The 16338-nt window shown below is 38.8% G+C and overlaps 1 protein-coding gene across 3 annotated transcripts in view; it reads right to left on the reverse strand.

The window, feature by feature from the left end:
* Positions 1 to 16338, reverse strand: part of LOC140459870 (collagen alpha-1(XXV) chain-like) — a 376096-nt gene that overhangs the window by 351815 nt on the left and 7943 nt on the right. The window contains exon 3 of one of the 3 annotated variants that reach the window (XM_072554475.1): positions 786 to 811. The exons of 1 other annotated variant lie outside the window; for it this stretch is intronic. In XM_072554475.1, coding sequence (XP_072410576.1) covers positions 801 to 811 — 11 coding nt within the window. In that variant the 3' untranslated portion in view covers positions 786 to 800. Of the gene's footprint in view, positions 1 to 785; positions 812 to 12878; positions 12941 to 16338 lie in introns of those variants that run through there. One more of the 3 variants, XM_072554410.1, reaches the window with a different exon arrangement.

Below are 16338 nucleotides of genomic sequence, written 5' to 3' on the forward strand. Positions count from 1 at the left end.
TCAATGGATACTTCACATCATGATTAAAGCTAAAAGCACCATCACAGAGATTAAACCTCATTCTACAAGAACTGCAGCTGCATGTAAGGACCATTTAGCCATGTACCCAATAGTGGACTTGTTGCCACATGTAGGAAAGAGCAGTGAAAAAACTTTTCAAACATTCTGCAACAAGCTCATTAAAGACAAACAAACATACTTATAACGGTACACTCAAAGAATTTGAAAGTACACTTGTGTCTGATTTAATTGAGATGCATTTGTTAGAATGTCATTTGTTTCAAAACTGAAGAATTGAAGTTTTTTTGTTTTTTGAATGAGAAACAATTTAAATACTTGATCCTCATGAAAGAGAAATTACCTCATGAAATCCTCATGAAAGAGAAATTACCTAAGATATGGGTCATTCTGCTACGATGCGTGTTTTGTTAACACAAATTTGTTGTAATGCAATTGACATATTGGAGAAACTGTTTCTAAAGAGCAAATTTCTAAAACATGCGCTGGCTATAATGTGATTACATCACTAACACTTTAAGCACTGTTTCTAAAGCATGATTTTTCTATAATGCGGGCTTGCACAAGAACATAACTATCACATTATAGAAGAACTACCTATACTATATTTTATTTATCCATATTTACTTGAATTTAACAAGATATATGCATGTTAAGCATGTTGGGTATTATTGCCTCTGTTTTCTTGCATATGCAAAAGATAATGCATTGCATTAAAGTCTTACGGAAGTCTTAAAGTTGTCAGCTCAACGAAAAACAAATCTAGAGCTTTGCTTTGAAATTCAAAGACCATCTGAAATAAAATGGAAAGATGAAACAATCACTTATCTGTTTGAGGTTTAATATTGATGTTATGGTGTAGGTAGATTAAGAAATAACATGTTCTCCACTCCTTGCTATGATTTTTCTTGCAAGTTAACATGGGATTGTCGTGAACTACATAACAGGCCTGCATGTTTTCATAAATGCTTCATTACTTGTCACATGCATCACTGCCAAGTGCAAAACCAATGTAAACAGTTTTAGAATAAATAGTGTTAGAATTCATAACTTCTATATTCACTTTTAGGATTGGCTGTGCACATGAAAACATAATCTCACATTATTTCTCACTCCACCTACTTCTTAAAATAAGACTGAACTTCGAACAAGCAGACTTTCACGCAACCTTTTCATTTTCTAAGATCAAAGAGTTACAAGATATTGAGATTGTTTACTTTCTTTTTTGCAATTTGCTATTTGTAAAACATCAGAAACTGCTGAATATTCTTGAAATTTGTAATATAACTTGATATTTACCCAGTCTCAAAGTAGCTAAAAAAACACATTTTATTGGATTGAAATAAATAAAAGCCATCCATAAATTACAAGATGAATTAAATTTGTCAATGTGTCAGGTATTGGACTACATTTCTGTTGTTGTTCTGCTTCGGCTCATGACTATTGGCAGAGGCACCAAATCTGATATAAAAACTTGGAAACCTGAATGGTTCATCTTTGAAAAATTGGTGTACTCTGTTAACACAGGCAATATCCCTCCACCAATACCTAATGTTTAATGAGAAATCGCATCATGTCAGCTGCAGGTCTGCACTTGGAAAATGTAAACACTCCACTTATGAAGACACAAGCTGTGAGTTAGACATTCCATCAATACAAGTTCAACTCACAGTTCATCATTTCCAAGCTTAATAAATGCAATACAATGCTGCCTGTGATTAGCCATCAGCATTGCAGCATTCTGTCTCAATTTTTTTCAGAAGTCAGATTAACCAAATGTTTATCAGTTGCTTGTAAATTCAAACACATAAAATATGCTTGCAGATACTATTGATGTTGTACTGGTACAACTCCAATAATTGTACTCTATAAATGCTTGGGATGATGCTGTTGAAGGATTGGGGATCTTGTCTATCAGCTGGAGAGCCACTGAGAAAGCTGGCCTGCCTCTTCGAGGGATGCCAGCTGAATCATGTACCAAGTAAATAGTGTGGTGAGACACCAGTGGGCCTTTCCCTGGAATCAAGACCAAATCAGGGATTAGCAGCTCCCAAGTTCAGTAATGCCATAGAGCAGGCCCTTCAATCCTGAAAGCCCAGGATTGTGGAGAATGGGTAAAGGAGATGTGGGGTTCTTTGGTTAGTGGTCATGGGGAAAGGGGATGCAGAGGGGACAGAAACAAGAGCAGGGAGTTGCTGCCTAAAGGCAAGCTCCTGCCTGATGTCCCAGTCCCTCAATCAGGTGCTAATTGCTTTTGATTGAGGGACTCAGCTCCCAAATGTCACAAACTGCCCACAGGGTAGTAGGTATAGTGAAGACCGACTGGCAACAGGCTGAGGTCCTTGTGATCCTGAACTGACATCTTAAAGGCCCTTAGCTAGTAGCTGTATTAGAAGGCCAACCATGTGTCTTCCAGGCCAGGACTTACTTTAGGTGGCAGTGGGGAGGTGGCAGTGTTTTGAATACAGTGCCACAATGCCTAATTAAGTGTCCTGCTTCCACACTTGTCACTTCCAGGAACAGACATAGAGCACTCTATCTATCTTTAAACAACATTATTCAGTATAAATTAAGGAAACAATCATTTGAACTATGTCTTGTTTACACAAGACCACACTGATTCAAAAATATACAATGAGTGGAGGGAGGTTACCTATGTAAACTGAACACACTAATTTATCCTTCCATTATGCTGCACGTGTCCTTGGACTCTCAGGGGTAATATTGCTTCATAACCATTCAATAGGATTTGCCAGTTTTAGCAGAGTACAAAGACAGATTTATTCACTGCTAGAGGAGGTATTATCCTCCACTGTCACAAGGTCCTCTGCAATGAATCCTGGCTGCTGAGGCTACAAGACAAACTTACCCAAATGAAAGATACGAAAGAGCAGGAGAAAGTCCAAATAGTTTTGGATCTATACATATCAGATTGGGGGAATATAGAATATGGGGTTCTAAACCATTTCACATAGATGTATATGTATTTGACAGGAGATTTAGCGGGAATGTAAGGGGAAATATTTACTGCCAGAGGGTGTTGGGGATCTGGAGCTTACAGCTTGAAAGGGTGGTGGGTGCATAAACTATTCTAAAATTCAAAAACAAAACTTGGAAATTCATTTGAAGTAGCTACAAACCAAAAGCTGGAAAGTAAAATTAAGCTGGATAGCTCCTTGATGATCAGTGTGGATATGGTATAATGTTATTCTACCATTCTGTAAATTTTAATGATTCTACAAAATCTGTGACATGAGTGATGCTAAATCAACTGAGTTGTCAGAATGATTTATTTTCATTGAGTTGCCTGTTATTAATTGTACACAATTGTTCCCTTGGAACTTTCAGAAGTATATCACACATTTTTTTAGATGTGATAATTACATAATTAGTCCATTTACATCATGTAAGATATAACAAAATATCTACACAGTTATCGAAATCAAAACATTATTTATAACTCTCCAGAGTACTGGATAAATTACACCTAACAATATTACCCTTTTTGTTTGAGGTTTTTGAGATGGATTGTTAACATGTTGTCTCCTTTGTTCATGTTATGGCTGTGTCTCCAGGGACATAAATATGACAGGCTTTCTTACAAATCTTGCTCTTGCCTTTGACACTACTCACATCTCTGTAAGTATTTACAGTCAGCAATTAATTAATTAATCAGTGGATTTCTGTTCCTCAAGATTAAGTTATGATGATTATGGGACTCTAATAGACAGTATAAGTCTTATTCTTTAATCTGCATGAGCAGATGACTTGCAGAGTTTTATGTAATATTTTGAAAGGGTGGTGGAGGTAGAACTATCCTAAAATTTTCATGTTTTATCTTTATTATTTATGCTTGAAGCCACGTCAGAGAATATAAATCAAAGCCCATGTGTCTAAAAAGCACCTCCAGGAACTATCACCTTTCATTAGAAGGAATCGTACTGATAATGAATACTTGCAATGCTTTTGAATTTCTACAGAAAAACCTTTTTTTTACACATATGGACAGTTTTCAGACAAACGTTTTCAATTTTTGCTCTAGCACTCAGGCATTACATTGAGAAAGCTGGGTTTGTGCCTGCCTACTGTATGGGTATGTTTGTGCGAATGGCAGAGAGGACTGGGATGTTGAAAAATTGCAAGGTTGGTACCCGCCATTAAATGCAATATGTGCCCAATGTATGGAAAAGAGACCACCGAAGCTAATGTTTTTTTTCATTACTTAGGCTGACAAAGCCAACATTTATTATGTATCCCTAAACGCTACACATGTTAATACACAGGGCCTTGTTTCATGTAGAGTCAAGAGTGGTGCTGGAAAAGCACAGCAGGTCAGGCAGCATCTGAAGAGCAGGAGAATCGACATTTCGGGCCAGAGCCCTTCATCAAAATTCCCGATGAAGGGCTCTGGCCCAAAATATTGATTCTCCTACTCCTCGGATGCTGCCTGACCTGCTGTGCTTCTCCAGCAACACACTCTTGACTCTGATCTCCAGCACCTGCAGACCTCACTTTCTCCTTGTTTCATAGAGGCAGTCGGAAGTTTTATTAACATTCCATCTTTTTCCCTTGGAAAATAAAGGGGTTATAAAGACTGCTGATCTCTGCAACACTCCCAGGGAAACACACAGCCAATCAGAATTAAGTGACATTGAGAAGGTGCTAGTGAACTTCCTTCATGAACTGTGAGAGTTTGAGTGATGAGACACTCCTACAGTATTGTTAGAGTGGGAGTTCCAGGATATTGCTCCAACAGCAGTGAAAGTATTGTAATATCTTTCCAAGCTGGGTGATATGTGATTTGGATAGAATGTACAGGTGGTGGTATTCCCGAGCACCTATTGCCTTTGCTTTTCTAGAATTCATGGATCCATGAGGGGTTGTTGAAGAAACCTTCATGAGTTGTTGCAGTACATCTGGCATACAAAACAGGCATTTTGTACCAATAATGGAGATAGTGAATATTTATGCTGGCGGATTGGTTCCCATGAAGACTGTTACTATATCTAGGTTGGTATTGAGCTTCTTAAGTGTTAGAGCTGCAATAATCCAGGCAGAGAAAGAATATTCCTTCACAACATTAATTTGTATCTTGTACACACAGGAAGGACTTGAGGGAATCAGGGTGTGAGTCAAATGTCACAGAGCACCCAGTTCCTCAATTGACCTTCTAGCCCCAGTGTTTATGTGGGTTGATCCATTTACATTTGTATCTAGCTGGCTACCACTAGGATGTTGATGCTAGGACACTCAACGATGGTAATGCCATTGAATGCCAAGGAGGAGTGATTAGACTCTCGCCTATGGGAGATATTTATTGCTAGGAACTTGTTGCCAGGAACATTACTTACCAGCCCAGGCCTGAACATTTTCCAAATCTAATACCATGTGGGTAAAGTCTCTGTCACTATTGCAGGAGTTGTGTATGTACCTGAATATGATGTAACTGTTAGCAAACATCCCCACTTCTAACTTCATGACAGACTGCAGATTATTGATGAAGCCAGTGAAGATGACTGGGCATAGATCAATGTCTGAAGAACTCTCATCTCATTCCAACAAGCTTTGTACCAAGGCTGTAATGAGATATGGAGGCAAATGGATGCAAATGTGTGTGCCACCATGTGACAGAAAGACTGATGGGCATTTTTAAAAAATGTATCCGTGTGATGTGGGCATCACTGTAGACCAGCATTTATTTCCCATTCCTAATTGCTCAGAAGGTGTCTAAGAGTCAACCATGTTGTTATGGGTCTAGAGTTGTATGTAGGGCAGACCAGGTAAAGATAGCAGTTTCCTTGACTAATGGACATTAGTGAACCACATGCGTTTTCCCAACCATTGACAATGGTTTCATGGTCATCATTAGACTCTTAATTCCGGATTTTTATTGAATTCAAATTCCACCAGTGCTATGGCAGGATGTGAATGCCATCCCTATGGTTGAATATACAGCTGTGGATTGTATACTAACTGATCAGACAGATGTTTTCTGTCATGTCTTAGAAGGATACAGTGATGTCAATGGTTTATAAGTCTCCTCTGACATGCCTGAGTATAAATAGCAGGTTCAGTACATGTGAGCTCTGAATCACTAATGAGTATGAACATAAGACTGCAAAATTCTTGGAGAAGTTCTGTCCATGTACTGGCTACATCTCTGACCCCCTCTGAAATCTCGGGGATAGGCGAAGTTACATCCTTTGGTTGGGCAATCCTACTGTTTTGGAGTAACATAAGTTCCTGTCCTCAAATGGCAGGGTGTGAAAGTCTTTATTTCAAGTATATATTGGGCAGTCTTTCTGCAAATGTACAAGGTAAGATCACATTGAGAGTACCATGGGCCATTTGGGTCCCCTTATTTAAGAAATGATGTTATATCATTGGAGGCAGTTCATTGAAAGTTCCACCAGGATGGTGCCTGGTACAGAGGGATTGTCCTATGAACAAAGGCGAACTAGGTTGGGACTCTGTTCATTGCAATTTAGAAGAATGAGAGGTGATCTCATTGAAATATATAGGATCCTTATAGAGCTTGACAGGGAATTGGTAATAGTATGTTTTTCCTCAAGGATCAGAGGCCATAGTCTCAGAATAAAGGGTGGGAGGATACAAATTTAGACTGAGATAAGAAGAAATTTCTTCTCTCAGAGGGTTGTGAATCTTTGGAACACCTTGCCGCAGATAGATATGGGAGGAGACTCCTTCTGTATGTTAAGGCTGAGATAGATAGATTCATGATCAGTCAGCCAATCAAGGGTTATGGGGAAAATGTTGACAAATGGACATGAGGAATGTTCGGATCAGCCCATTATCCTAACAAATGACTGCAGTAGGCTCAAGGGGCAAAATGGACTATTCTTATTTCTATTTCTTACCATCTTCTGTCTTACCTTTGGATTTTGTCTTTTCCTGATTTAGGCAATGCATTTGATCAACAATTGGCATTGAACTTTTATTGGTGGCACCAGCATGACTCCAGGGAAGTGTTACACTGGCATCCCAGTGCCCATTATCACTGAGGGTTTAAATGAACAAAATAAGCTGTTTATGTGTCTCTCTCAGTCTTACTTCATTATAATAAGCTTGTCCATATCTATCAGCAATAGAGATGTGTAATTTTGTGTTGTGTGTCTATTTGGCTGCAATCTCAGTTGGGAAGATTGGATCGATCACTAATGAGGGAGGGAAAATTAAATATCTTAATAAATTTTGATGCAGAAGGAAGAAACAGAAAAATGAAAGAAAATTTTAATATACTAATATACCTTTTTTAAACAAAAGTATTATCTTCACACAAAAACATTTAACTTACAATTTCTTTTGGCTCAGAAAGTGAGAAGAATTATGTTTTAGCTTCACCTCAAAGTTCCAAGCTAAGCTCCAAGAAGATGGTGCCTCTTTAATATTAATGAAAGAGCTCATTATTGCAATTATCCTAAACTTTACTGCAGCAGTGCAGACAAATGGCATCTGGCTCAGTGACAGGACATAATAATGTCCTTAAATTATAACTTGTTGCTCGGTATCCACATGAGACTCAACATATTTTAAATCTTCCCCATTTTAAGAACAGTCTGGGACAAACAGGAAGACTGGTCACACAGGAAGTACAAATCATGCAGACACACCCATTGCTAGCACAGTAACAGCAAAACATTTTCAAATTTACTACTTATTTCAGTACATCAGTACAACATGTCTTTTGTTCTGAATAAGTGAATCAACCATTTTCTTTTTTATAGCGTTCACAGAAAGTTGGCATGTAACATAATAAAATATTAAATAGCAATGATTATTAAACAGTAAACTGTATTCCCAAACGCTACCATTTTTGTTGCTTTGATTACATTTCCTATTTAACTGTTTGTCTATTAATCTTAACTGCCATAATTAATTATTTAACTTCCCTGTTAAAAAATGTTTTGCTATGCTATGGGCCAAAATTTCATCAGGTTGACCATAAATAATTTACATTTCACAGTTCACTTTAGAGATTTGCAACATTACTAGCTGTATGGCATTTAGTAATGAGATCAGTGAACCTTCAACACAGTGTGGAGTTGAACTTCCTGTGTTTCTCCAGCATGAGGCAGGTTAATCAGATGAGAAAGAAACTAAAAGCAGAGATTAATTTTTAAGAGTGCATCTAATTAGATCAAGTTACAATTAACATTAAAATATAGAAATGCTAACTTATTGTACAAAAATCATAGTCCACCTGGATCATAGGGCTCTCTGTCATTCGACAGAGAGATGGCTGGTGGTAGTTTAACCTGAGGGTCACCACAGCCCAAGTGAGGGGAGAGGCTGAGAAGGAGCGTCCTTCCTGGTAACTGCAGCTGGTGTGGGAATTATGCCCACACTATTGGCATCATTCTACACCAAAAATCAGCCATCCAGCCAACTGTGCTAATTTTGTTGTGTAAATATCATTGCAATCCACAAATTGATTGAAGTACATAATTTTTATGGCAGAAGTGCTAATCTGGTTTTGATATTTGGATTTCATTGAAAGAACAATTTTATTGTGATTCCATACAATTTGAAAGTTTTGCTGAATCATACAAATGGCACAACAGTGGTGCACTTTGAATCTTTTATAATGAATAGTGTTGTTTAGTCTTGCCAAGTATTTGCACCAACAACAGGCTGAGAGAATTAAAATGATGTGCCGTGATACTGAGGTTAAGTCAGGCTTATTGCAAGAGAACATGAGCTGTTCTTCATTTCCATTATTATTGCTTGATTCTTGGGAGATCCGTTGAACTCTTAAAGTGGATTAAAATGAGTTATTTTCTCTGCTAATCAACAACTGTTCACAATTATTTTACACTACCATGCAATGGTCATCTTAAAATATGTCTTAACACATTTGAAACAGATCAGTACTGTTTCTCAACTAAGTGCTGTATAATGAAGTAATACCAAGATACTATACATAGTATAGTTTAATATATATAGACAACACAATACAGTAAAGTACAGTGCAACAAAACAAAGGAGACTTGTGAGAATTCAAAGAAAGGGTCTGGTTAGTCATTGCCGCAAAATGATATCATACATTCCAAAGTATTATAGGCAGTACCCCAAGTCGCAGTGTTTTGCACTCACTAACTGAGATTATACTCTCACTACATCAAGGCATGACATGTTTACACTTAGTTGCTAATTTCTTTGGAGACTCTTATTGAGCCACAGTTAAAGTTGTGAGAATACCCAAAGGACATGGCAAAAGAATAAAGGTTTAATAGTTCCAGGAAGGCTGCCAAGTCTATCTCAATAGTTGGGTAAATTATGCACAGATATTGGAGGATTTTACTGCCTCCCCCCAACTAGTGTGTGTTTGCAGTTGGGATGGAGGTAGGGTGGCTGTTGGGAGCAGGTAAAATATAACAGGTGGCTTACCATAAAGTATCAGCAAGTCCCTCTACTCGTAGGCCTGTTCAGACTCTTAACAGGCTGCCAACAGTTAACTCTTAACTGTGGGCAGCATGGTTTCACAGTGGTTATCACTGCTGCCTCACAGCGCCAGAGACCCAGGTTCAATTCCCGCCTCAGGCGACTGTCTGTGTGGAGTTTGAACATTCTCCCTGTGTCTGCGTGGGTTTCCTCCAGGTGCTCCGGTTTCCTCCCACAGTCCAAAAATGTGCAGGTTAGGTGAATTGGCCATGCTAAATTGCCCGTAGTGTTAGGTGAAGGAGTAAATGTAGGGGAATGGGTCTGGGTGGGTTGCTCTTTGGAGGGTCGGTGTGGACTTGTTCCACACTATAAGTAATTAATCTAACTGACCAATTCTGGGCCAGTTACAAACTTATTTTTACCTCTGCTCCAACACTGTGTGTGAATGGAGCGAGTGGATTGAAGAAGATCATCTTGAGTTCTCAGTAACATTGGTTATAAAGTGGGAAGGATACAGGGGTTCCTCCTTTGGAGGAGTGCCATGTTGCCAAAGATAGAATCCGTTCCCCGTACCTCTTTGTGCCTCTCCTCCTTGGCTGCTAGAACCCAAACCCCATACCTCACTTCCTCTCCCCTCCCCTCCCTGGCGACCCTGATCCCTTCCTGACAAAGCAGCCCAGACTCACCTCTAAGTTTGAACCTATGCTCTTCTTTTTGGGACCTCAATTATCACTACTGTGCTCTGACATTGCTGGAGTTGATTGTCAATCAGATTGGCTAGCAGTGCTCAAGGGCAGGACTTCATTCTCCTGAACAGCTTTTCTACAGTACATCAAGTCAAGACCTTTTTTAAAAGCTGAGGAACCAAGCATTATGCCCCCATTAACCCTCTCGCCATCCTCCCCACCAACCTCACACCCCATACCCCTGGTGCCATAAATGCGTCCTCTTATCTGAGATAAACCCACTGAAAACATTGCAACTCTTTTCCTGCTCAATTACAGTGACCATTGTGACTTATAATCAAAAACAAATGAGCTACAAAATAGTGATCACTCAATGATTTGCAGGATAGGCACATATCTCCCTCTGTGCAAATACTTCTTTAACTTACAATACCTTAAAACTATTTCTCTGTTAACAAGATGCCAAATGAAGCCAATTTTTAGGGCATTGGCATCAATTCCCTGTAGTGGAGACTAAATGCCCTGTCCTAGATAGAAAAGAAAATGTTTGTTTAATGCTCAAGTAATACCGAACAACAAAGCACGATTATATATAACAGCAGCCGTTAATGTGCCAATAGCAATGGTGTTTTAATCGTGCAGCAATTTACAGGCTGCAGTGTTTGAAGAAACAGCACTGGGTAGTTGGTTGCTATGAGAACGGAGTTATTGTCTGCTAATGCCACAGGGAAACAGATGAAGAATGGAGGAGCATCTTTGACTGGATGCCTCAGCACATCACCATTGCTCCTTAATTAGTACCTCCACTTATAATCAAAGTGCATTCAGCTAAACAAATGAAAGGTGCACAAGGGTCAATTGGCTATACCTGATACTTGATCCTGCAGACAATGAGCTATCTGTCTGAGTTAAATCCAGACCCAGCATTTTAAAAGGCAGAAATGATGGTGGATACTCATTTACACATCCATGCTGATGAACATGTGGAAGAGCAACTGCTTTAGTGAGATGTGCTCTTCACTAAAGTGATGTCCAAAACATAACTTCTGCACTTTAGACCTAGTAGGAGCAGATATAAAGCGGCTAGAGATCTTTGGAAAGGTAGGGTGCCTTTTTGAAATTATAAAGAACCAAATTGGATATGGTCCTGAGTCATCTTTGAGAGGGGTCATGACCCCTTTAGGAGAATTGAGGTATCCTTTGGGGTAGTTGGAAGCAGACATGATGTCTGTAAAAAGTGCATAAACTCATGGGGACTCCCAAGATAATTGTTGAGAGGTTTTGAGATGACTGCGAAGGCAGTTAAATATCCTGAACTCTTAATATTTGGAGAAAACTGTTTGCATATTATAACGATCATAGAATCAGGTAAGTCTCATGGTGCAGAGGGAGGTCATTTCGGCCATCATGCCTGCACTGACTCTTCAAATGAGTGCCATTACTTAGCACCAGTCTTCAGCTTTTTCCCCATATCCTTGCATTTTATTTGTATCCAATTAATCATCCAGACCCTCTTGAACGCCTCAACTGATCAACCACTGCTTGTTATTTCACTCTATCTGTTGACATAGGCTGAGGGTTAATATTATAGGATTAGTGCCGCATGACTTTCACAAACTTTCATTACATAGAAACATAGAAAATAGGAGCAGGAGTTGGCCATTCACCCCTTGCAGCCTGCACCACTGTTCAAAATGATCATTGCTGATCATGCAATTTCAATATCCCACTCTTGTTTCGTCCTCATACCCTTTGAATCCCTTTAGCTACAAGGGCCACGTCCAGCTCTCTCTTGAACACATCTAATGAACTGGCCCCAACAGCTTTCTATCGTAGAGAATTCCACAGGTTCATAACTCTCTGAGTGAAGAAATTCTTCTGCCTCTCAGTCCCGAATGGCTTACTCCTTATTAGCACAGTAGGAGTGTCTATCAGTTTACAGTTTATTGTGAGTTCCCAAGTGGTTATAAACCCTTTGAAATGAAACTGTAAATGTTTGTTTTTGTAAGAGATTAAGGAAAGTTTAATATAGTGACTTCCTTTCATCAATGAGATTGTTTCTTTGAAATATCAAATAAAAACTTTATTTAATCTCAGCATGAATCCTGAGGTCTGCACATGGTGGATACTGGGTGACTTGGCATGGTAGGTATAATGCTAATGGGGGTCATGGATTGACATAAGTTGGCACTAAGTTGATTAAGGGGCTATGAAGGACGCTGGGGCAGGTGGTTGGGGTATAGGTTAGCATGGAGCGTCATAGGGTAGACAACATGATGCAGGTTGATGTGGATGGTATGGGTTGGAAGCATGAGGAAACATGTGCTGGCACGGATCAAACATGGCGAATATTCAGGAAGTGTGTGGGGTTGTGAGGGGTGAATACTTTAATGCTGCATTTTGTTTTATTGCTTTTCAACAAGGTGCTGGTGCACCGAGACTGGCCATTTGCCCAGCCTCCATCTTCACTGCAGTAACTGAACACCTTCCGAAGTAACCTGCCATGACTCCTATTTTCAATTCCTCGCAGTCCCCGCCCACCACACACACACACACACACACACACACTTGCCAACTCCCTCATCGCACCGCAAATATTCCATCCCAAAGTGAAAATCTATGTAGCTTGAAGTGGTATCTCCCAGGAACACAGGTATTACTTAACCCTGGGTTTGTGTAAATAGTTTGCATATAAAATATTTTCAAAATTCTTTATTCATGCATGGGATGTGGGTTTCAAAACCAGTATTTACTGCTCAGGCCCAATGGGCCTTGATCAAATGTATGTGAGTCACGTTCTTGAACTGCTGAATTTCATATTGCTGTTGATATATCTATAATAAAGTTACAGAATACTTTTAGGTCTTTTCTCCAGCAATAGTGAATGAATGTAAGTGGCCACTGAATTCATAGACTCTGACCTGTTCTTGTATTTAAACTGTTAGTCCAGTTCAGATTCTTGACAATGGTCACCCCAAGAAAATTGATAGTGGAGGATACAGTGATAACAATGCTATGTGAAGTCAAAGAGAGAAGGTTACATTCTACCTTGCTTGAGATGGTCATTGCCTGATACTTGTGTTGCAGAAATGCTATTTGTCATTTATCAGCCCAAGGCTGGATATTATCTGCATCTTGCTGTATATGGACACAGATTGCTAAAGTATCTGAGGAGTCAATAATGGTGACGAACACTGTTCAATCATCAGTGAACATCCCCACTCCTGTCCTTATAATGAAGGAAGGTCATTGATAAAGCAGCTAAAGACTACCCTGACAATCTCCTGAAGGGGTGCCCTGGAGTTGAGATGATTGACCTCCAACATTCACAATCCCTATGTGTTAGGTATGACTCCAATCATCAGAAAGTTTTCCACTGCTTTCCACTGATGCTAGGCTTCTTAATGCCATACTCAGTTGAATGCTGCTTTGATATTAATATCAGTCATTCACATCTCACTTCTGGGATTCAGCCTTTTTGTCCATATTTGAACCACGGTTGTAATGAGGCCAAGAGCTCAGTAGTCCTGGTGGAACCCAAACTGAGCTACAGTGAGCAGGTTGATGCTAATGTTAGTGATGTGTAATGTGGAGGCATGCTGATTCATTCACTGAGATACTGTGATCAGTATTAATCTACCAGTGTTTTTCTTGCTCAGCTTTGACAATTACAAACATGCTCCATAGCATAAATATTTAAGTTTGAGTACTCCCTCTCAACTTTATACCACTCTGTGTCATCTTTCGAATGTTAGCTCTACTGGTGGGAGAGGTTGAACCCAGAGATGGTAATGGGGCATTCATTGTAAGACGTGATTTGGAGAATATGATTATGTCATTCTGTAACTTGCCACGACTGGCTTCTGTGATGAGGTGATTTTCTTATCTTCCATGGAGTTTAGTAAATTAAGGATTACCTAACAAAATTTGAATGGAATTTGATAAGTGTAGATACTGAGAAAATCTTTCCACTGGCTGGGAAATTAGAACACAGGGTCAGAATCTCAGAAATATAGGTTGACCTAATCACCTGGATAAGCATTTTAAAATCAGAGGCCTTTGTTATATCACTTGGTTATGGATTGAACAGATGGCAGAGTTTTTCTGCTGGAGATCCAAGTGGAATTTGGAGTCACTATGACTGACTGCAAATTTTATAGGAAGCTGTCAAAATGGTCCAAGAAATCTCTATGCCACATCTTTATTCTCAGCTCGTTACAACAGCCTAACTCTAGCTTTTTCACTGATGTCAGAACAGCAATTAGTGTTGTTAGATCCATTGAGTAGACCAATCATTTTTCAGCATAATTCCAAATTCATTTTGTTGTTCTCACTAAAAGGTGACTTGAAAAATAATTCAGGACTAATTCAAGTTCAAGGAGTATGCCATCTAGGCAAAGTTGGGATCTTATGTGCATGACTAAGAACACTATAAACGTTTTATATGGTATCAATTACTGCACTATTTTGATGCTTCATATAGGGCTTCATCTGTTTCAACTTAAAGCTATTAAACTTTAGACATTGCTTTGTAATGCAGAAAAATTGGTACAATGTATTTTATCCATATCAGTTTCCAGACAATATACAACATATATTTTAATTGGCAACTGTTCCCTAATGAGCATCTACCTCTCAGACCATATGCAGTACTCATTGCTGGGAAACATATCAGTCACCAGACAGCAACAGACAAGTCATTACTGTAGGTGATTTCTAAAGATGGTTCCATTTTCCAAAGAGCTCCACATAACTGATGGCTAGTAAGATAGACTCAGCTTTAATTCTGCACGTAATTCCAACCTATTCAGGGAAAGTGATTTATTAATAATTTCCTAAATAATCCATTCCCACAAAATTGGTTACCTTTATAATTACCTTTGTAGTTTTGCTATAAATTTAAAAAATATGACAGCTACTTTAATGCTAATTTCTATTCTGTATTGAAAGAGCAGCTGCCCCTAGTGATAAACAAATGTCAATTCCAACAGTTAATGTTTTAGTCCTGTCTGTAAAAACTTAGTGTAATAAGGCTCAAAGCAGATTGTTTCATGCCCTGGTGATACTGCATTGCTTGCTTCACGCTAACACCACTTTCAGCACTGAACCCTAATTATGCTGATTGCATCATTGTTAATTACTAAAGAAGACAAAACTCCATGCTCCAAAGAGAAAAAAAAAACAAATTATTGATATCCAGCTGTCAGTAGTATAAATGGTCGACTATCCACATATTATCCCTTGACCTTATCATTCTCTACTCTCTCACTGTACTATTCTATCTTAGTATGTTGCGATAGCAAGTGTCTTCCACTATCTGAATTAAACAATAACAGGTTCCAAGACTTGATTTTCCAGTGCATTTACACTTCATATTGTTTTATAGTTGATGATGCTTATTAACTTAAATCTAAATTCAGAGTAACAATGCCTTCCATCTGATTATGGCTTAGGGCTGGTTGAGAAGCAGCATGACTTAAATCAGATTGGTGTACATATTCTAATTTTATTTCCTCCTCACTTATCGCTAGAAAAAAGCTGCACTGTACAAATCAGACGGGTAATTTGACATTGCCTGGTGTTTGAATAAGCTGGAGGCTCAGTTTAGTGTAAATAATGAAATATTCAACTTGACTGGGCTGAACTTGATTTGAAGCATGCAAATGTTTTACCATATAAATTGAGAGCCAGTGTTAAATGATGTTTTTTTAACAAAAGTATCTTGTACCACTTCATTTAACCTTTCAGTTTTTTTAATGAAAATTGATTAGTTTTGCAGTACAGAAATGATACTGTCACAACATGAATGTATTATTAAATAGTAAATGGCGTCTTTCTCTATATCTTACCAAAGCAAATGCAATTTAACTAAAATTCATGGGTTAATCTGCCAAAATAAACGTAGGTTTCTAGAACCACGCAGCACAGTTCAAAAGATATACCAGGGATTGCTACAACAGATGGCATACTAGGAAAAGTAAATTAAATAAAAGACACAGTTTGTGTGTACGTCTTCAAAAACAAAACAATCTTTGCAAGCTCAGATAGCGTTGCAATTTTTCTGAACGTGCTCCACACTTTGGGTAGATGTGGCACTTTGATGCAGGGATTTTGCACAGTTTTGCAGTCATAGGGTCATAGAGATGTACAGCATGGAAACAGACCCTTCAGTCCAACCCATCCATGCCGACCAGATATCATCTAGTCCCACCTGCCAGCACCTGGCCCATAT

Source organism: Chiloscyllium punctatum, chromosome 1, assembly GCF_047496795.1.
Source record: "Chiloscyllium punctatum isolate Juve2018m chromosome 1, sChiPun1.3, whole genome shotgun sequence".
NCBI classification, from domain to species: Eukaryota; Metazoa; Chordata; class Chondrichthyes; order Orectolobiformes; family Hemiscylliidae; genus Chiloscyllium; species Chiloscyllium punctatum.